General features: G+C 41.7%; 1 protein-coding gene and 2 pseudogenes across 6 annotated transcripts in view; 2 read left to right on the top strand and 1 right to left on the bottom strand.

Annotated features, from left to right (window-relative positions):
* Positions 1 to 23,303, top strand: part of LOC105468161 (ankyrin repeat domain 44) — a 325,806-nt gene that overhangs the window by 274,499 nt on the left and 28,004 nt on the right. For all 6 annotated transcript variants that reach the window (XM_071073123.1, XM_011718206.3, XM_011718203.3 and 3 more), the window contains exons 17-18: positions 8,637 to 8,708; positions 19,317 to 19,518. In XM_071073123.1, the coding sequence (XP_070929224.1) occupies positions 8,637 to 8,708; positions 19,317 to 19,518 (274 nt within the window). The remainder of the gene's footprint in view (positions 1 to 8,636; positions 8,709 to 19,316; positions 19,519 to 23,303) is intronic.
* LOC112424330 (large ribosomal subunit protein uL4 pseudogene) lies at positions 572 to 6,944 on the top strand (annotated as a pseudogene).
* On the bottom strand, positions 16,958 to 19,228 carry LOC105468275 (heterogeneous nuclear ribonucleoprotein A3 pseudogene; annotated as a pseudogene).

The following is a 23,303-nucleotide window of genomic DNA, read 5'->3' as shown; positions in this document are numbered from 1 at the left end:
GTTGAGCATGTGAATGCATGGATTGTGTAAATGTTGATAACCACGAAGACGTATTAAATGGGAGTATTCTTACGAGAAGGTTATAACTAGTTATATTAGGCATAAAATTGTACTCTCTGATTTATAACTACAAGCTCTATGTGCAGAACTCCTTGCTTTTTATAATGCTGGTTCTTTGGCCATGTATTCTTAGCTATAACTGTGTTTTAAAAGAGCCATTCTGTTTCTGGATTTTGACAATATAGGTTGAGGTTGATCTCTGTAGAGTAATGTTGTTTTCCAATAATATTACAGACCACAAGCTGAATTACGAGTTTGTGGTAATTCAGTCATGGTATGAGTTCTCTCTCTCTCTGGCCCTCATATGCCTCCCCTGCGACATTTATGAGAAGAGAGTATCTGAGCAGGGCTGAATATCTGCCTCATCCCTTGGATTAAATATGTTTAGGACCAAATCTTAAATTAGAAAGAAAAGTTAATTCAAATTGTAAATGCCAGTTTTAAATGACTTGCAAATTGCTTTTCTCTCCACTTTTTTACATTGTCTTCTTAATTAACAAAGAAGAATCACTAAAGGAAGGGGACTACTTAGAAGAGCTAGATTCCAATCAACATCTCCAGTGATTGCTGCATAACTAAGATGAGTACTAACCACTCCTTAGAAAACAAAGAAGAAAATCTCAAAGATTAAAGAAAATTGTTAAAGTTAGAGACATAAACAGACCCAAATACTTAAAAACAACAACAACAACACATAATTCTCTTTGTTTCCTGCCCCCATCCCTGTACTATTTATCAGGGGGAAGGTTCAGCTTATCAGTTGATTGGAAGGCATTGTTGTGTAGAGAATGTGGGTTTTAGGTTAGATCTAGTTTCGATTCCCTAATCTGTCCTTTACTGGCTGTGTGAATCTGAGCGTTACTTAATGGATTACTCAAGGATTTATTGAGATGATTCATGTAAGGCCCCTAGGAGAGTGCTTGACTCATAGTAAATGCTTAATAACTTTTGGCTTTTATCAGTGAAAAACTTCATCGTTATTTATCACCACCATCATCACTTTCATCATCACGGTAGTCGTTACCATCACCACCACCACCATCATCATCACCATCATCACCATTTCACTCTCCTAGTTTTCTTTCAGCCTCTCTGTCTACTCCTTAATCCTCTCTGCAGATTCTTCCAAACCCTTAAAATTGAGGTTCCTGAGGGTTATATCTTAGGCCTTTTCCTGTCTCTCATTAGCTATTCACTCTCGGTGGCCTCATTCACTGTGGGGGCTTCATGCATCAGCCATTGATGATAATTCCCAAATCCATAACTGTATCCCAGATCTCTCTTCTAAAGCCTGCCACCTTATATCCAGCTGTCTACTAGACACCTCCCCTTGAATGTCCCAGCAGCGTTAAAACTGAAATTCAACACATCTCTCTCTACTTTGATCTTGCTTCTTCCCTTCGTTTCTTATGAAGAAGGCATCACCATTCACTCCATTACTAAAGCTAGAAAATTCAGAGTCATCCTTGACTCTTGTCTTTCCCCACCTCCAATGTTCAGTCAATGATCTGTGTCCATTCCACCTCCTAAACTATAAGCCTGTGTCTCTAAGCTCTATTTAGGGACCATAATACAGTTGTAATCTCAGTGCTTGGCACAGGGATCAATGAATAATTATTGAAATTAATGAATAAAAGAGTGATTCTTCAGGCTGGGTGCCGTGGCTCACGCCTGTAATCCCAACATTTTGGGAGGCCAAGGCGGGTGGATCACAAGGTCAGGAGATCGAGACCATCTTGGCTAACATGGTGAAATCCTGTCTCTACTAAAAATACAAAAAACTAGCCGGGCGTGGTGGCAGGTTCCTGTAGTCCCAGCTACTCAGGAGGCTGAGGCAGGAGAATCACTTGAACCCTGGAGGTGGAGGTTGCAGTGAGCTGAGATTGCACCACTGCACTCCAGCCTGGGCAACAGAGTGAGACTCCATCTCAACAACAACAAAAAAAATAGTGATGCTTCCATTTCTATAACCTCTTCTGTAGTTCAGGCCACCATGAGTTCTCACTTACTTATTAATTCACAATTTAGAAATCCTGCAGTTGAAATATCCTAATATGCCTCCTGCTTCTAGGGTAGCAGTGCCCACCCCCAGCACCACAGGAGTTCATTTTCCACACTGCAGCCAGAGTCAATTTTATAAAACTCAAGAATCTGATTGTGATCATGTCTCTTCTGATAGTGACCTGGTTTATAATTATTGTCCTGGAACACTCTCAAAAATGTAATAGTATATTGTCTTCTAGTCCCTGTTTGTCATATTTGTGATAGTGGGGGAAATGATTTTGTGTTCCTTTGACTAAAAGTTTATTCTAGGACAGGATTTGGGGTTGGTACACGCTGTCAATTCCAGAAAGTCTTACAGGTGATAATGTTGCAAAACAAAGCAAAGAACAGCTGTTTTCTAGCCTTATCAAGCAGTTAGGGTTACTTTTATTTCAACTATGCAACAGAAATTGGTTTTAAAGTTATTTGCTTTGAAGTTAAAATTACCTTTACTCTCATTTTTCTAACAGATACTAGATTGTTTAAGTTCCGGATTCCATTTTCACACTCATAAGAAACAAACACAAAGTGTCTCATACTTCCAATATAATTACAGTATTGTATTCTTTGCAAATTTAAACTTGCATGCTTTTAGATGGTATTTTTTATACTGTTATTTGATTTACCAAAAAATCCTAACATCATAGCATTTTGTTCCACACGTATTGACTAGAAAGGAGTTCTGAATCTAACCAAGAGTCTGTAGACATTATTAAATTAGATGAAAGATTAATAGCTTTTTTCCAAATAGAAATTGCTTTAGTGTTTTTCTGATTACAAAACAATACATAGCTGGGCATGGTGGTATGCCCCATAGTCCCAGCTACTCAGGAGGGTGAGGCAAGAGGATTGCTTTAGCCCAGGAGTTTGGGACTCTAGTGTGCTATCATTGCACCTGTGCTCTGCACTCCAGCCTAGGCAACATAGCAAGACGCTGTCTCTTAAGACAAAACACACGCAAAAACAAAGCAATACACATTCAATGGAAATATAAAGAAGAAAATAAAAATATTCTATAATGTCACTTTTAGGTTATTGTGTTAAACCTTGTAAGGTATGTATTTCTATATCTAGGCTTTTTGTTTTCCTGTGTATATAGTCATGTCAATGCTGCTTTTTTTTATTATTATTATGCTTTAAGTTCTAGGGTACATGTGCATAACGTGCAGGTTTGTTACATATGTATACTTGTGCCATGTTGGTGTGCTGCACCCATCAACTCATCAGCACCCATCAACTTGTCATTTACATCAGGTATAACTCCCATTGCAATCCCTCCCCCCACCCCCGTGATAGGCCCCGGTGTGTGATGTTGCTTTTTTAAAAAAAAAATGAAAGTAGTGTCATTCAACACTTACGGCTTTAAAGTGTGTTTTCAGCTTGACAAGCTTGGGACTTACAGGGAGAAAAATAGGTAAAGCAGATTTTTAGAAAGTTTTGCTTTCCAGTGTTTTGGGTGCTGTAATTTCCTCTTCTCCTTCCCCATTAGAAAAACATCTATACAAACTTGTATTAATATTATGAGCTAGGTATGGTGGCTCACACTTGTAGTCCTAGCACTTTGGGAGGCTGAGGTAGGAGGATTGCTTGAGCCCAGAGTTTGAGACCAGCCTGGGCAACATAGTGAGACCCCATCTGTACAAAAATAAAAATAATAAGTAAAAAACAAACAAACAAACAAACACTTGTATTGATCTTTGAATCCATCAGCCTTCATTTGCAGGATTCAGAAACCACTCTAGCTTCTTTAAGCAAAAAAAAAAAAAACAAAACAAACCCTTTATTTTAAAAAATCAGTGTTTACAAGATTATTGGAAGATCTAAAAGAGTGGCCTTTAGGTGGGCCTCCAGAAATAAGCCTGAACTGATGAACTGGACTGTCAGGGGGCTACCTCTGCCCCATGATTAGGAAGATAAGGAATCAGAAAGCAGCCACTGGAATGACTGATTCCACAGACACATCACCCTAGCTGATGTTTGGGGACAGTCTTGTCACCCCCACTAATATTGCCTCAAGAGTCACACAGCTTTTTGGCTTGATCCACACTGCCAAAAAAATGAATGTCCTGCATCCCTGTGTCTTGCTTCTCTATCCTCACTAAACTCATGGCCTGTACGTCGGAAGCTAAAAGACAAAGTCTTCATAACTGTGCTCACCATTGGAAATCACAGATTTTCTCTGCCTCACTTCTGTCTTCTAAAGGCACTGTTCTCATGACTGCTAATTCACAGGCAGCATAGGGCTCTTTGTTTTTTTGTACAAGTTGGTGTGAACAAAGTTCACAATATCTGGTGGAAAGGCAGGCTTGAACACAGCAGGCAAAATGATGTTTTTGCCAGATAACTCTCCCTTTTTGGAGTCTACTGCTATCAGTGGATGAGTACATGCCATGGTAGGGTGAGAAGTTTTAGGGTACTGGCAGAGCTGTGGCTCCAGTACCCAGCATCCGAGGTGATGGGACTCATTGTTCTGGCTAGGGTGCCTTTGGAAATATGGGTCATGAAGACTGCATGTTTGCACCAACAAAAACCTGGTGCCATTGGCACTGTAGAATGAACACAACCCAAAAATGATATGCCATTTGCTCTGCCCAGCTGCCTCAGCCTTACCAATGCTGGTCATGTCTAAAGGTCATTGTATTGAGGAAGTTCCTGAACTTCCTTTGGTGGTTGAAGATAAAGTTGAAGGCTACAAGAAGACCCAGGAGGCTGTTTTGCTGCATAAGAAACTTAAAACCTGGAATGATATCGAAAGGGTCTGTGCCTCTTAGCAAATAAGAGCTGGCAAGGACAAAATGATAAACCATCCTTGTATCTGACACAGGACACCCTGCATCATCTATAATGAGGACAGTGGTATCATGGAGGCCTTCAGAAACATCCCTGGAATGACTCTGCTTAATGTAAGACAACTGAACATTTTGAAACTTGCGCCTGGTGGGCATGTGGGATGTTTCTGCATCGGACTGAAAGTGCTTTCTGGAAGTTAGATGAATTGTATGGCACTAGGCATAAAGCTGCTTCCCTCAGGAAAATCTTCCCATGCACAAGATGAGCAACACAGACCTTAGCAAAAGCTTGAAAAGGCTGGAGATCCAAAGAGCACTTCAAGCAGCAGGCAAGCAGATTCATTGCAGAGTCCCAAAGAACCCATTGAAAAGTCTGAAACTCATGTTAAAGCTAAAACCCATATGCAAACACATGTGTCGGGACACCATTCTTTGCCAGGCCAAGAATCACAAACTCTGGGGGATAAGGTAGCAGCAGCTGCAGCAGTAGCAACAGCAGCAGCAGCACTAGCCCTAGAGGCTAAATCAGATGTGAAGGGGGTTGCAGGAAGAAGCCTGTGGTAGGAAAGAGAGGAAAAAATGGCTGCTGGTGTTAAGAAGCAGAGGAAACCTCTGGTGGGAAAAAAGGCAGTGGCTACCAAGAAAACAGCAGCTTAAAAGAAGCCAGCAGAAAAGAAAGCTACCACAGAGGAAAGTAATCCTGCTGCATAAGCTTTTAAATGTGTTTATTTCATAAAGATGATATCATTTTGGACACCTTATTTTTAATATATACCTGATCGAAGAGGCAGTGAAGAAAAAGAAAAGTTCATGCGTCTAACTGGAAGAGCTGAAATCACTTCTGGAACTCTAGCTCAAGGGAGTCTAGGAAATGTGGTGTTTAGCTGTCCAGCCTCTGTAATGTAGGGCAGCCCAAGCCCACCAATCAGGAAGCTGGAGTTGGGTGTTGATGAGCCTCATGGCACATATCGAGGCTTTGGATACAGGATTTGCATTCCTTTTGGATGTGTCACTATACAAAGAAAAGCTTCAAGAGCCAGGCGTGGTGACTTGTGCCTGTAGTCCCAGCTACTCCAGAGGCTGAGGTGGGAGGATCAGTTGAGCCCAGGAGCTCAAGGCTGCAGTGAGCTATGCTCACACCACCACACTCCAGCCAGGGTGGCAGAGTAAGCCCCTGTCTCTACTAAAAAAATAAAATAAAATAAAGAGCTTCAAAGCAAGATAAAGGGGAACAATTTATCTGAAAGTGTAATATATACCTCTATAATTTATTTAACCTATACTATTGCTAGTTTTTTTTTTCTATTTTTTTCATATAAATAATGTAATAAATGGCTTTTATCAGAGTCAGTAATAGCCTCTTCCATTCTGCTAACACAGTGGTCAGTTCTCAGGCCTCATGTTGCTAAACTCAGTGATCAATTCGTAGACCTGGCTGGACACAGTGGCTCATGCCTGTGTAATCGCAGCAGTTTGGGAGGCCAAGATGGCAGTACTGCTTGAGCCCAAGAGTTTGAGAGCCCAAGAGTTTGTGAGACTTTGTCCCTACAAAAAATAAATAAATAAATAAAATTTTTTAATTAACCAGGCATGGTGACATGTACCTGTAGTCCCAGTTACTCGGGCGGAGTGGGAGAATCCCTTGAGCCTGGGAGGTTGAGGCTGCAATGGGCCAAAATCACACCACTGCACTCCAGCCTGGGTGACAGAGCGAGACCCTGTCTCTTAAAAAAACAAAAATCTCAGGCCTTATTTTCCTTGATCTGTCATGACACTTGACATGACTGCTCATTCTCTTCATAAAACTCCTTCTTCACTTGGTTCCAGAACCTCATGTTCTTGTTTTCCTTCTAGCTCGCCTGCTCAGTCTGAGTCTTCCTGCTGGTTCCTCCTCATCTCTCCAGCTCTTAGTGGTGGGTGCCCCAGGCATCAGTCCTGGGACCCCGTTTCTTCTTTGTGTACTCCTTTGTTGATCTCATCCAATCTTATGACTTTAAATACTCTGAACTTCAAACCCATGTATCCAGCAACTTCCTGGTTAAGATGTCTTTTTTTCTTGAGACAGGGTCTGGCTCTATTGCCCAGGCTGGAATGCAGTGGTACAATCTCAGCTCACTGCGACCTCCACCTCCTGGGCTCAAGCCATCCTCCCACTTCAGCCTCCTATAGGTGTGTACTGCCACACTTGGTTAATTTTTGTATTTTTTTGTAAAGATGGGATTTTGCCATCTTGCCCAGCCTGGTCTCGAACTCCTGAGCTCAGTGAGGCTTTCCCTAATCACCCTACATAAAGTTACAAACTAATCTCCCCTCGAGCTCTCTGAACCTTCCTTCTCTGCCATAGCACCTTGCACTTTGTATTCAACTATGAAACTTCTTCTTTTATTGTATGTCCACTCTGCCATAGGAAAATAGATTTTTAATACTTGGTTTATTATGGAATTATCAGTGCATGGAATTTTTTTTTTTTTTTTTTTTTTTGAGATGGAGTCTCGCTCTGTCACCCAGGCTGGAGTGCAGTGGCTGGATCTCAGCTCACTGCAAGCTCCACCTCCCAGGTTTACGCCATTCTTCTGCCTCAGACTCCCGAGTAGCTGGGACTACAGGCGCCCGCCACGTCGCCCGGCTAGTTTTTTGTATTTTTTAGTAGAGACAGGTTTTCACCGTGTTAGCCAGGATGATCTCAATCTCCTGACCTTGTGATCCGCCCTTCTCGGCCTCCCAAAGTGCTGGGATTACAGGCTTGAGCCACCGCGCCCGGCCAGTGCATGGATTTTTAATACTTGGTTTATTATTGAATTATCAGCACAGGGAACAGTGTCAGGATACATGGTAATCATTCATTGAGTATTTATTGTATGAATGCATTTCCTTACATATGCACCATTGTGCACTCGTCTAATTATTTATTAGGATAGAATCCCTAGATTCAAAAGATATGCACTAATTGCCCAGGAGGTGTTCTTTTCTTTTTTTTTCTCTCCCATCTCTGAGTCTGCTTGCTAGGGAACCAGAAAGGTTTTAACAATTTGTTCTCCCACCAAGGTCTATGAGAATGTCATTTTCCTGCCACCCTCACTAACACCATGCCCTGGTGACACTGGTCTTTCCATTCCTTGACTTACCATGTTTGTCCTGTCTTGATGCATATCATTGACTATTTCCCATTCCCGAATACTCCCCTGCCACACCTTTATCTGGTTTAATTCTTCTTCTTATTTAGGATTCACTTGAAGTGTCACTTCCTTGGAGAAGACCTTGCCTGGCCATCTGCTGTAAAGTAGCCTCTCAGTCGCTCCATATCACATCCTTGTATTTTATTCTCATTACAGCATGGATCACTTCCAAATGTTTTCTTATTTGTGTATTTATTTGTCTATGCTTCGTTTTTTCCAAAATGTCAGCTTCATGAGAACAGGAGTCTTGTCTTTTTCAACGCTATCCACACTATCTGCAGTAAATGTGTGTTTGATAGTAGAATCAATATGGGGTCTTATTTTTTTCATTATCAATTTGCTAGGTGAAAATGGATATAACATGAATTATTTTCTGGATTCAAGTGCTGAGGTGATCTAGAAGTTTAAATATTCTGTTAGCATGTTTGTTTTAGATATGTTATGTCAGATTTTTATATTACTGATAAACTGCATAACTTCTCAAGTTTCTGAAGCCTCTTTTCTCATTTTTGCCAACATTTTGCAAAATTTGGACTCACGTACTGTTGTTTGTTTTTTGTCTCCACAGCTTTTGGAAAGAACAAACAGTGGGTTTGAAGAATCAGATTCTGGTGCTACTAAGAGTCCACTCCACTTAGCTGTAAGTGAGATGCCATGGGAAGCTTCACCTGTTACAAAAAGAACCTAAGCATTCCTAAAACTATACTGCTTTTAAAACGTAAGCGTAGTAACACAGCGATGAGTGATAATGAAAGTAGTCCATAGTTAAAGGCACAGGCTGTGGAGAGAGACTGCCTCGTCTTCCAATCCCAGTTTCATCAGCTGGTGATCTTAAATACATGACTTACCCTGTCTTGAGGCTCGGTTTCCCCATCTGTAACGTGAGGGCAAACGAAAAGAGATAATGCACCTAAAGCCTTACCCTTTATTCTTGTTATAAAGTTTAACAGTCTTTAAAATTCAAAGGATACATTTCAGTTTAAGAGATTTGATTAGAGATAACAATATACAAGTGGAAAACCTATGGCTCATTGAATACCACAGTTAAAAACTGGCAGGATGTTTGAGCACAAACTGATGAGAGCAAGATGAGCACATGCAGAGCTGCAGCTGCGACCTTCTTCCTGCACTTGAAATCAGGGTCTCCAAGGAAGTCTGAGGCTCTGATTCTTGTACTGGGTGAGATCTGGGAGGTGAGGGAAGAGGTGTTTTCTCACCAGTAACACTTCTTCTCCTCATCCCAGTAATTGAAGGCAAATGCAACAGCTCAGAGTGATGATCCCCAGACTCTTCATGGGCGTGACCAAGGTGTGAAGTGCACCCACCACTCTGTCTCAGATGGTGACCTGCTAAGAGTTGGCCACCAGCAGCTGCTCCCTAGGAACCCTGCTGACTGGCAGCCACACCCCGCAACAGCCAGCTCACATGCCCAAGCGCTCACGTGCCCTTGGTGCTGCTGAATTGTGAGCACTTGGTTGAAGGCCACAAAGATGGTGTTTGGATGCTTCTTTGCTTAGTAAAACCCAGGGGCAGGACGCCAGGAAGAATGGGATGGGGCTGGGTCTCTTTGTTTAACTGTGTTTATGACATTTCACTTAATACCATATGTACATAAGCACTTCTTCAGTGTCGTTCTGATGAAAAATTGACATGGAGATTTTGGAGACAAGAGAGGAGTGTTTTGTTAATTGACACGCAGAGGTGGTCAGGCAAGGAGAGAGGAGACAAGGCCGTCACACAAGGATTGGGAGTATCCAGAACTGACCATATGTGTGGAGTCTTCCCTTCACTGCCTGTTTCCCCACATACTCACAGCACACCTGCTGACGACACCCACCGACATACCTGCTACACACTCATACACACATGCATTTTGAGTCTAGTGAAATCAGGGTGAAATGTGCATCAGTCTTTGTTCCTGGAGGTGGAAAAGGTGGATGAATGGTGGGATATTTATACATATAAAGCTTCATGTCAGTTGGCCCTTAGTACAGGTTGCTTGCTAGAATCCCTGCCCAACCATTTGCTGTGCCTGGGGAAGTTGCCCCAAAGCTGAGCACTCACAAACATTCTCTAGGGACAGTTAGTGCTATATGGAAGGTTATCTCAGATGCAATTCTCAGGCCCCAAGAAAGTGGGTTTGACTGCATTGCCAAGCCTGCTACTAATCTGAGAAGAGTTTCTTGGCTTCCAAAAACTCTATCATCTCTCGTTCCTCTTCTTTTTTTTTTTTTTTCCACACTGTATTTGTTGAGTGCTTATTGTGTACTCTGCTAAATTCCATGGGTTGCTGTCTGTGTAAAGATAGGGTGCTGATATCATTTAAAAGAGGTGGGCTTTGGTAGTTCTGCAGCTGACAGAGGCCCAGGAAAGATACATTAAGTGCAGGTCCCAGCTGCCATTCTTTTCATTAGCAACTCACCTGGACATGGTTTCCCCACCTGTAAGTTAAAGGAAATGAGTTAAGCATCTCAAAGACCCATTCCAACTTGTTAATTTATTGAATTGTTTATTGTGTGATCTTAACCCAAATACCTCATCTCTTATGTCTCAGTGTCCCTACCCATGATATGAAAATAGCAATACCTCATTGTGGAGATGGCATGAGTTAATGGATGTAACACAATTAGAACAGTGCCTGGCACACATATGTGCCATGAACTAGCTTCATCGTCATCATTACTAACACCATGTAACATCATTATTAACATCATCCTTTCATCCAACATACACTGACTGTGAATAGTGCCAAGCACTGTTTGAGTAGCTGGAGATATTGCAGTGAACAAAACCCCACCTCTGCCCTTGCAGAGTATCCAGTCTAGGGGAGACAAACAGGTGAGGAAATGACAGATGGTAATATGACAGATGGTAATAAGTGCTGCAGGTGCTACAGAGAAAATGAAATGGGATCAGGGAGATAGAAAGTATTGAAGTGACAAACAGGATGCTTATTTATTTATTTAAGAGTTGGGGTCTCACTGTGTTGCCCAGGCTGGTCTCAAACTCCAGGGCTCAAGTGATCCTCCTGTCTTAACTTCCTGAGTAGCTGGGATTGCAGGCATGAGCTGCTGCACCTGGCCTTTATGTAGCACAGAATCTCGTATTTGCACAGAGACCTTAAGAGCTACGCATGTTGATATCTAATGAAGGAGTGTTGTGGGCAGAATGCAAAGTCCCTGGGGGAACACATGCTTGGCATATCCACAGAACAGGAAAGGGGCCACTGTGGCTGGAGCAGAGTGGTAAGGAGAGTGTAGCTGGGGGCAATGTCTTACATGTTATTGAGGGAGCCAGGAGTTTGGGGGGCCACCACAGATCTCACGGGGACTTTTACTCTGAACAAAATAGAAAACTATTAGGAGGGTTTTGAGGAAACAGATTGGTATGATGTGACATTTGTTTTAAAAGGATCACTTTAGTTTCTATGTTGAGTCAAAATTCCAAGGGAATGAAAGCAGAAGCAAGGCAAGCCAGGCAAGAGATGATGACCATGACTTTGATCAGGGTGATTACAGTGGATTCCTTCTAAAGTCATTTTATTCTTTCTTTCTAAATACTAACACTTAAAACAAATTATTTGCTTTAAGAACTCCACAGGTATGCCCATCACCCTCTCTAGGGGCCTCGGTGGCAATTAACTTGATAAAACCCAAGGCACATAATTTCTTACTTGCTTTGATAAAACCCAAGGCACATAATTTCTTATGTGGAAGCACTCTAGCAGTGTAATGGAACCAGATGCCCCCAAACCTTGGCTGCTACCAGAAACCTGACCTGCCTTGAGTTACTATTTACTGGCTGAATGATTCAAATCTCCAGGGTTATTGGCCCAGTGAATTTCATAAGCATTTCATCCACTTGAAAATATTAAATTAAGAAACAATGTTATGCAAATGAAAGGCTCCAGCTGTCAAGATTTTCAGACAGATCCATTGTTCTCATGGATTCTGTTGAGATCCCAATTCTTTCCCCTCATTGTCCTTAGTTCCTATCTTAAAAGGTCTGGAAAAATTAATCACGTTTAAGAAGTAATTGTTACCTAATAAGGTTTTCTAAAGGTGTTGCTTGAAACAATTTAAAATGTTTAATACTTCTAGTGAAGGCTTTACTTTATGCATAGTAAAATTCAGGAGCTACAAACTAGATAAAGAAACAAAGCGAATTTTGTAGATCACACTTGTCCAACCCCTGGCCAAAGGGTCACATGTGCCCAGGACGGCTTTGATTGCGGTGCAACACAAATTTGTAAACTTTCTTAAAACATGATGAGATTCTTTTTGCGATTATTTTTAAGCTCATCAGCTATCATTAGTGTTAGTGTATTTTATGTGTGGCCCAAGACAGTTCTTCCAACGTGGCCCAGGGAAGCCAAAAGATTGGACACCTCTGCTATAGATAAATCTGGCCTCTCAACCATTCTGTCTTTAAGAGGGTTTTCAAGTGCCTGCTATAGAAGAAAGTATGGGTTGAGGTTTTAAAGTTTTCCTAATTGCCAGCATGGTTCACTCCATTTGATTTTAGTATTAGGTCTCTTTAACTTAAGCAAGTTAAGTCCAAGTTTAAGTGACAGACTCAAGCCTGGAGTCAAGTGTCGTAGCCTGATGTACACACTGATGTAGGCCCTCTTCTTATCTCAAGTTTTACATGAAGTGCTCCTGAGTTGGCTTAAAATCACCTGTGTGGCCGGGTGTGGTGGCTCACGCCTGTAATCTCAGCACTTTGGGAGGGTAAGGCAGGTGGATCCCTTGAGTCCAGGAGTTTGAGACCAGTCTGGCCAACATGGTGAAACCCCATCTCTACTACAAATACAAAATTAAAATTAAAATTAAAAAAATTAGCTGGGCATGGTGGTGTGCACCTGTAATCTTATCTGCTGGGGATGCTGAGGCAGGAGAATCGCTTGAACCCAGGAGGCGGAAGCTGCAGTGAGCCGAGGTGGTGCCACTGCACTCCAGCCTGGTGACAGAATGAGACTCCAGCTCGAAAGAAAGAAAGGAAGGAAGGGAGGGAGGGAGGGAGGGAGGGAGGGAGGGAGGGAGGGAGGGAGGAAGGAAGGAAGGAAGGAAGGAAGGAAGGAAGGAAGGAAGGAAGGAAGGAAGGAAGGAAGGAAGGAAGGAAGGAAGGAAGGAAGGAAGGAAGGAAGGAAGGGAGAGAGAAAGAAATCGCCTCTGCCCTGAGCTGTTCATGACCCAAACTGTGTGAGAGGTATATGGCAATTCATTATACCATCCTCTATTATTTGCTTATGTTTGGAATTTCCTATAATAAAAGGTTAAGGGAACATGTAGCCTATGGTCATGTTGCGCCCTTTCCATATTCGCTAGTGAAAAGCCTCACAGCTTGGGCTCCGGGAGTCAGCCTGGTCCACCTTTGAAACCCAGCTCCTCCACATTAGGGTGTGTAACCATGGGAGAACTGGGTGTCATCTCTGCCCTTCTGTGTCATCCTGGGCAAAATGGGAATAACAGGAGCAAAGCATGGGTTGTTGTGAGAATTCAGTGAGGCAATGCATGCCCATTACTGCCTGACATACAGCAAGTGCTCCATAAAAGTTAGCTATTGCTTCAGAGTTTGGGTTAGAATAGAGGCTTACTATCCTGTGCAGCTATGGTTTGCATAACAAGTACAGATAAGAAAGTTAGACTACGTATTAGCAATTTATTTTACAAATGTATTCTCCTGTCTCAAGCCAGGCAGTGTGTGTAGTAGAAGAGCATGAGTCTAAAGGTTAGTCCCGGAAGTGTACCTTCTCACTTCATAGCTCCGCTCAAGCCACTGCATTTCTGTGTTGAGCCTTCTATAGAAAGGGTTTAGGTTTCTGATTCAATATTTGTTATTCAATTCTGTCTTTTGTCTCTATTCCACATAGAGACAAGACTATTTTGTTTGGAAGTCAACTAAATGGAGTTACTGGGGAAAATTGTAAGATGGCGCCTAAAAGCATGAGTTTTAGTAGTGACAGATTCTGGGTTCAGAATCCTGATTTTATCACTTACTAACTAAGTGATTTTGGACAAGATAATTAACATTGCTTGTTTTGGTTTTTTCATCTATAAGAAAAGATGTTTGGGATTTATGTTAAAATGTTTGAAATAGTGCCCAGCACATAAAAAACCCTCAAAAAATAATTGCTATTTAAAAAATATGTTTCTACCACAAATAGTAATAAATATAGTAGTCATTATATTCATTCATTCATTCATTCATCAAATAAGTGTTGAGTGTCTACTGTGTGCCAGGCATGATTCTAGAATACAGCAGGAACAATCCACATTAAGTCCCTTCAATCACAGACAATAAGCAAATCAATAGATATGTAACAGATATCCATTGATATCTGTTTTGTGCTATGAAGCAGAAGAAAGCAGGATTAGTGGGGTGGAGAGTATCTGGGGGTATGTGTGAGGTGGAGGGCAGAGCCTATTTTATATTTTACATGGGCTCCTCTGGGAAACCCCCCTGATAAGGTGATATTTGAGCAGAATTACTGGGAGAGCTTTCCAGACAGAGGGAGCAGAAAGTACAGATGCGGTGGCCCAGAACAGGACATGCAGCTATTTAACTAGAGAGGGAGGCTGGTGCAGCTGGAACAGAGTGAGTGAGGGGACGTGCTGAAGCTGAGGGGAGTGGGAGGCCAGATTCTGGGGGCCTGATCGGTCGTGGAAAGTTTTGGATGTTGGTATCAGTGAGGGAAGACGTCATAGGCTAGTTTTAAGCAAGGAGGGATGTGACCCAACTTGAATTTAAAAGATTTCACCCAATGGTTGCATTAATAACAGATTGCAATGGGACAAGGATAGGAAGGGAAGCTTTTGCTGTAATCCTGGCAAAACAGGTTGGTGATGCAGTGAGAAGTAGACAGATTCTGGATGTATTTTAAAGATAGAATAGAAATGATGAGCCCTGAAATTGGCATTGACACAGCACTTTGTGAGAATTAGACCAGATTCCTTCCAGATACCTGAGAACCTAATGACACCTCTGTGTGAGTTCGCAAATGTGTCCCTTGCTTTCACAGACACTTCCCTATACTAGGGCAGCAAGGAGGGGAAGGGCTATTTTTCAACACCCATTGGCCCTATTATCCCAGAGCCCTTCCTTGTTCAAGGCAAAACTCTGGGTTTAACAGTAGGGAAGACAAAGACAACTGTAAGGTTTGGGGCCTGAACAACTAGAAGAATAAAGTTGCCATTTACTGAGATGGTAAAGGCTGCAGATGGAGCAAGTTTTGGGAGGGAGATTTTGGTTTGAGATGCCTATTACACATTCAAGTGGGAACATCAGTAGGCAGTTGAGAGGTCAAGGGAGAAGTGGGACTGGGATATACTTTTGGGATTCATCAGAATGAGTTGTTATACTACCTGTTATAAATGATATATAGGTTTAATATGTAACATAATCAAAATCATTCACAAAAATAATGTAATGAGAAAAAAATGTTTAATGTATCTGTACTCTTAATTCTTATGTCTCCTTTTCAATCCAGTTTTGTTATTGTCATTGTTAACACACACTCAGGAAGAAACATTCAAATTATATTTTAAAAGATAAGGTAAAATAAGTCCATGTGTTTATTACTCTACTTCCTGGTTGTAGAGATAACTACCATTGATAGCTTCTTTTGTATCTTTGTACAAATCTTCTATAAATATAGAAGTCTATATATATATGATATATTTGCTTTGTATATAAATGAGGTCATGCTTTACGTATTGTTTGCAACTTCGTTTCTCTTTTTAAAAAGTTTGATAGATTGTGTTAAACCACCCTCCACAAATGTCACACCAATCTATACTCTCACCAACAGAGTGTATGATTGCTTTTTTCAGTGTCTTACCTAATACTGGGCATGACCAAACTTTAATCATTGCCAATCTGGTAGTTGAAAAATCGTACTTTAAAAATTTGCTTATTTCTTCACATATTCACATATTTATTGACCTTTTATATTTCTTTTTCTGTGAGCTGCCTTTTCATGCCTTTTGCATATTTTCCTAGTTTTTAAAGTGGTTTCCAAGAGTTATTTATATATTAAAGAAATTAGTCTTTTGTCTATGCTGAGCCTTTTTTCAAACAAATTGTGTCTTGAGTAATAGCTGCAGTAGAAAAATAAAAAGTGCAGGTGACATAAGAGGAGATTTGGTTGCTGAAGACACTGGAATCAGGCTTTTCTTTTCTTCTTCTTCTTTTTTTGAATTCTGAGTTTTTGTTTTTCATTTGAAGGTAATCTTAATGCTATTAAATTCACAAATATGCTAATTTAAATACCCAGTCCGATTTATCTAAAACACACATTGCAAACATACTAATATCTGTTCTCTCCACTTGTCAGTGCCCATTCAAATCATGGTTTGGAAATGGGGAGAATAGATTCCATTTAAACTGTAAGTCAGCAGTTGTTTCTTTACAGTTAACTTTAACACAATTCATACAAAATAGTAATTAACAATGATCTTCTTTACTTGTTAACTCACAAGGAAACACCTTCGAAACTGCATTTTGTTAAAGTTTCTGTACTAAAATGTAGAAAAACGGAACTACACAAATATTGAAAATTTAAAATGCCTTAATTTTTTAATCCTCATACCACTACCCCAATTTATAGGACAATATACCTGGTGTAATTTGAAAAGAAAAAGAAAAAAATAAAGCTACAGCAAATAAAAGACCTCAGGAGTGTATATCTAAATGGTATTACATTGCATTAATTAATAGCTGGACTTTTTGCAAACTGTGGCTGTGATAGTCCTGCACAAGAAGGGTTTCCTGCTTAAGCTGCAGTAACTTTTCTGACTATGGATGATCATTCATTCTGTGGCAGATTTTTACCATTCCTCTAATGCATTTGGGAAGATTGTCTCAAAGTAACCTGCAGCTCTCCTGACAACTCCTCGCTCTCTCTCCTGCTAAGAACAGTAGCCCTTTTCTGCTGTTTTTAGAAACTTCTACTACCATATCCACTACTCCTCCACCAGATCCATAACCACCACCATAGGGACTTCCTGAGCTTCTTCCACCGAAACTACCCCCTTTCATGGATCCAAAATTTGATTGCTGTCTCCCACTATAATTTCCAGAATCATTATTGTTCCCACCACCACCACCACCACAGGTACCACCACCAAAGTTTCCTCCTTCATTGTAACCATCATATCCCCCACCACCGTATCTAGCCCCTTGGTTTCTATATCCTGGCCCACCACCACCATAGCCCCCTCTACCACTAGAACCAGGACCACCATCGTAGGTGCCACCATCACCTCCAAATCCATTACACCCACCAGCACCTCCTCCATAACTGTCTCTGCTGCCACCAGCTTCACTATAGCCTCTTCTTCCACCAAAGTTTCTACCACAGCCAAAATTACTTCCTCCACCTCCAGAGTTTCCTCCACCACCCATAAAATTGCCAGATCCACCTCCACAACCTCTCTGCAATCCAGCAGACCACATCTCTTGTATAGAATGGGCCTCTTTCACTTCCCAGTTATGCCCATTAATATTGTGGTATTTCTGAATCACAGTTTTATCAACTGTAGCATGATCATCAAAAGTTACAAAAGCAAATCCTCTCGTTTTTTCCAATCTGCCAGTCTTCCATAACTTCTATGGTTTCAGTCTTGCCATACCTTTTAAAATGGTCTCTCAAATTCTATTCCTCTATATCTTCTTTAATACCACCAACAAAAATTTTCTTTGCTGTTAGCTGGGCAGCAGACTTTGCAGAATCCTCCCTAGAAATAGCTCTCTGGTACCTCTACATGCTCATCAACCCTATGTGGTCAAGCATTCACCTCTTCCACACAAGACTAGATCACAAAACCAAAGCCCCAGGAACATTTTGTTTGGGGGTCTTTTATTACCACACAACCTGTGAATGTGTCCCATTTCTCAAAATGTTCTCTTAAACTATCACCTGTAGTTTCAGAGTCAGGCCACCAATGAACAGTTTTCTCAGCTGCTCTTGACCATGCCGCCCATCCCCGTTTTCACCCCATATAACCTTAGCTCCCTTCTCTTATTTTCAGTGTACCTTTGCCTGTGTGTGGAGAGGTGGGGGTGGGGAGGTGCTAATACATTTTTAAACTTACAGACGCAATAAAAATTACCTTTCAGACTTTTAGTTTTGTGTTTTGGTGGTATGAAGTCTCTTTTTTTGTTGTTGTTTTTTTTTTTTGGAGACAGAGTCTCACTCTGTCACCCAGGCTGGAGTGCAGTGGCATGATATCAGCTCACTGCAACCTCTGCCTCAGGTTCAAGCAATTCTCCTGCCTCAGCCTCCTGAGTAGCTGGGATTACAGGCACCCGCCATCACACCTGGCTAATTTTTGTATTTTTAGTATGGATGAGGTTTCACTATTTTGGCCAAACTGGTCTCGAATACCTGACCTCAAGTGATCCACCTGTCTCAGCCTCCCAGAGGGCTGGGATTATAGGCGTGAGCCACTGTGTCTGACAAGCCTCTTAATCTTAACATAGCTTAGGACCTCATAAAAGGTCTGAACTTAGTGCTGCTACATGGAATATATTTCCATAATTGTTTCTATAATGAAATGCTTTTCATTATAATCAAGGGAAGAAATAAAGGAGAAAAGCACTAGCTACATGCAAGATATTATGCAAAGCCTATGCAATTTCATCTTCACAGCAACCCTAGGAGGCAGCTCTGATTACTCTCATCTTATAGAGGAAGAAACAAACTCTAAGTGAAATTAAGAAACTCACCTAAGGTCACACAGTTAGGAATTAATAAAGAGTTGGCCTATAACAGAACGTCTATATGCCTCTGTTGTATCTCGAAGTCCATATGTTTTTGGTAATTTTTTTACCCAGGTTTGTTATCAGAAAAGACTCCTGGAAAAAAAATTCTGATTATGCCAATATGTTTAGGACTGAACCGACAGGTAAAAGAATATGGTAATGCATTCAGCTGTTAGTTTATATTAGACAATTAGATCAGTAGATATAAATATAAGAATACATTAATACATTCAGTGCCTTTGGAGCAAATTATGTGACAAAAGAGAACATGAAACTCATATGGAACTATGAGGTTTGTGTGTTATAGTGTTTCAGTCTAACTCTCCAGCTTGCCTGTGTTTTAATAATTATTCCAAGTGTTTTTCTGACATGCTCTTGGGAGTGGTCTCTATCCATGGCCCAGGAAGCCCAGCCCCTCCTGTGGATTGTGGCGGGATTTGAGGTGAGCGAGCAAGCATGGGAGCCATTGGTTTCTTCTTTGCAGGCCTACAATGGGCACCATCAAGCCTTGGAAGTCCTTCTGCAGTCGCTGGTGGACCTGGACATCAGGGATGAGAAAGGCCGCACTGCTCTGGATCTGGCTGCCTTTAAAGGACACACAGAATGTGTGGAAGCACTTATCAATCAGGGCGCGTCCATCTTTGTGAAAGACAATGTAACCAAAAGAACCCCACTTCATGCCTCAGGTAGGTCTTGTCAAGGATCCGATTACCCTAGTTTTGTGGCTTGTTCATAAGTTTTAATAGAAGGAAAGCAGCATCTTCTTTCATCCCAGTTTTTAAAATAATATCAATTTTCTTTCCACATGGGACATACTTCCACACTTCCAAAATGCTTTTGGCCTGCTATCCTCTTGGAGGTGATTGATGTTCTCTGGCCAGGTGCTCTGGCCTTCTTAACTCAAAGGAGAGTTCAGAACTTTTGGCTAAAAGCTACCACAAAACATTCTGAACAAAGGGCAAGGTGTAATGCAATCTTCAGAATAAGTTACATAGAACAAAACACATCAAAATCAAACAGTATTTGAAAGCACAAAACCAATAGCAGGTTTTGTGGCTATTTCATATTCATATTAATGTATTCAGGGCTATTTCATATAAGGAATCATAAGGCAGCAATCTAATCAGTACATCATTCTGCCAGCCTAAATGATTACTTAGCTTTTTTTCACATCGAAGTAAAAATCAAGATGCTTTAAAAGCACATGTATATATCAAAAAGGAAGTCATTTGCCTTTTCTGAGATTTTCTCCCATGCCCATGACAAACTGTGTCAGGACACTTCTAGATATATACACAGACATAAGGGTAATATGGAAGGTCTAGCTCAGCTAAGGCATAGATACCTTTGAGCTCAGGAAATTCAGTGATATCAGCCTTTGATTAGGGTAGTGGATAACATTTTGTAAAGAGAAATAACTGTCTTACTTGGTGAAATGGGTGTATTGAGGAAGCAAATAAGTGAAGATACTTTTTCAAAAAAGACTTTATGATTCTTGTTACTTGGGAAAATTTTCCCAGAATGATAGACCTTGTAGAACCATTTCCATCTACGTTCTTGAATTTCCAAGCCACTGAAGAAAAACAATACAGAGGTTGAAAAAACCTGATTGTTGCCTATTTACCTGGAAATGATTGTTGCTGGAAAAAAAAAACTTTAGCCATAGGGTTAGTAATAGGTGGTGTGGTTGAATTATAAATTCTTATTTCTCATCCCATTTGGTCATTTTGCTCCGCAGCCATTCTTCTTCTTATTATAAAATTCAAATTTTGTCCTCCTTTTTTAAAGATTAGTTGCCTATTATTAAGAGAAGCATCCTATTTTCGTTATTATATAATTCCTGACAATAACAAAGGGCCTACTTTGATGGTGGAAAATCACCCTTATAAACAGGTAAACAATGAAGAACAAGCATTGACACTCATTTGCCAGTGTGATATGGGTTGTGGTCCAATGAAGCCCCCTAGTGGTCAAGAAGACTCACTCAGCTTGAATTTTCCTCCTCTCATTCATTAAAAAGACACTGTCACCAGACCGTTCACAAAATGTCTACTGTGCAGAAGCTTTAGCGTGTGCTTTGAGGATCTGCTTACCCAAAATCTTTTTCAACTCTTTTGAGAGGCGATATTTTGAGTTTCAAATCCTCGGAGCACTATGAGGAGCAAGAGCCAGGATGAGTATCAGAGGTTTTGGCACAGATAGTGGGAGTGACAGCTGTAGTCTGAGTCGTGTGAAAAATGGTTGTCACTCACAGCCAGGGAGAGGCTGAGCTGGTCTGAGAAAAAGCTGAACTTGGCAGCAGAGCTAAAGATGTTCGCATCTTTTTGCTAGAAGACAATTTGGGGGAAAAAATGTAGTGTGTAGGAAGCCAATGAGAATTTAAGTTTGGCTACAAACTTCAGGGGAACTTAAATTTCCCTGAGGGACTGGGCATGGCAGTTCATGCCTGTAATCCCAGCAGGAATTCCAGACCAGTTTGGCCAAAAAGGTGAAACGCCGTCTCTAATAAAAATACAAAATTAGCTGGGTGTGGTAGTGCACATCTGTAGTCCCAGCTACTTGGGGTGGGGGTGCTGAGACAGGAGAATCGCTTGAACCCGGGAGGCAGAGGTTGCAGTGAGCCGAGATCATGCCACTGCACTCCAGCCTGGGCAACAGGGCGAGACTCTGTGTGGAAAAAAAAAAAAAAACACACACACAACTGTAGAAACTGTTTTGCTGTCTAACACATTGGGTGATATGAAGTTAGATAATTTTTTTCTTCTTATGTTTAGCCAAGTATCAAATGTCACTTGCACTATTGTGATTATGACTATTTAGAGTATTAAGTTGCTACAGAAAGAGGAACCAGTCAAAATATGCTGTTTTTCCATCTTCATGAGCTTGCCGTCTGCAGTATTTAGCTGTCAGTCCTTTCCCAGTCATTTCCTTTTAGCCATACATTAAACTTCTTGCCTATTTCACCAATGGTAGCAGATTTAGTGTAATTGTAAGAACAAAAGACATAACAGCAGCAGCAACTACATATTACCTGTACTCCAATCCGCAGAATTTCCTCCCGAGATACACAAATGGAATGTTGCTGAGAATGAGCTAAATGCAATGGTCTACAAAATGCACATATTATTCCTGTAGTTCATTTGGGTGCTGTTGATGAATGCAAGCTAATTCTAATATGTATGTATTGTCCCTGAAAAAATGTATCATTGTTAAATTAGCATTCTCTCGTGGCTGGCAAGCAAATAAAAGGTCTGTAAAATGCAGCTCTTAGGAGAGTCTTTATCAGCCTCACATAGTGGCGTCTATTCCCTTCTGTCTCCACATCCATAATGTGGCAAATGCCAATGTACTGTCATTGTTAGAGAGGAGAGAAGGTCACATTTGGAATTTTAACCACGGTTGCTCTCATCTTACTCCCTGAGTGGGAAGCGATGCCTATCATAAGGCTTTGGTTTCCATTCAACAGCCTGGCAGAAAGCAGCTTAGCTGGAGGTGATCGTCACAGGTTTGCTTCCCAGCCCCTGTGTGACCACAGCCTTCTAAAGCTGCCTGGTACTGGTGTGCACAGGAGTGCGTCCCGTGCTCCCGCCCCAGCCGGTCCAGGCCGGCCCCGCGTGGGGGCCGCATTTCCTGCCCACATTGGCACCCACTCAGTCCGCTGGATGAGGAGAGGCAGGGGGAGGCCTGACCTGGCCTAGGAAAGGGCTCCCAGGGAGCCCAGTCACACCCCGGCCGGGCACGAGGACGCCTGGGAAGTCAGAGAAAGCGCCGGCTGTGGTTCCGGGACCGCAGGGCTGAGGGACCTTCACTCAGCAGTGAGCGAATGGAGCGTGCACAACCTGCCGGCGTGAGGTTTTGTTTTCTGCCACCATCCATCCGTCAGGGCTATTGCAGGAATACCTCTTCTGAATATCTACCTCAGAATGTAACACGACCTGGGAGAAGAGGCAGCCCCACCCTCCCTCCTCCCTTCCCTGCTGCCCCTCTCCCCTCTTCCCTCCACTTCTCTCCTTCCTTCCTCCCCTCCCTCCTCCTCCATCCTGCTCCTGCTCCCCACATCTCCTTCCACTCCCTTCTCTCCCTTCTTCTTTTTAAAAGCGTTGGAGACAGGGTAGATACAGGATGATTATATGGAATTTGGTGACTCAGAGGAACAAAAAGGGGAGCTGACTAGTGGGGAGAGATTATTAGTCCCCTGACAGGAGATAAGAAAGGACCCTAAGTGTAAGAAAAAACCCTCAACACAGGAACTAGAAAAGGAATGCGGGGATCAAAGCACCCTGCTGGGAAGAAGGGGGAAGACAGATTAACACAGAGGCACTCTGCCCAAAACTACCTTGAGCTAGAAGCTGAGGGGGATCCAGTGGCAACAATGGAAAACCACTGATTTGAAGTCTAAATAAATGTTACTTGGGGCCAGGCACGGTGGCTCATGCCTGTAATCCCAGCACTTTGGGAGGCCGAGGCAGTC

The sequence above is a fragment of the Macaca nemestrina genome, chromosome 11 (assembly GCF_043159975.1).
Source record: "Macaca nemestrina isolate mMacNem1 chromosome 11, mMacNem.hap1, whole genome shotgun sequence".
Lineage (NCBI taxonomy): Eukaryota > Metazoa > Chordata > Mammalia > Primates > Cercopithecidae > Macaca > Macaca nemestrina.
The sequence above is the reverse complement of the archived record's forward strand: the minus strand, read 5'-3'. Positions and strand labels throughout refer to the sequence as shown.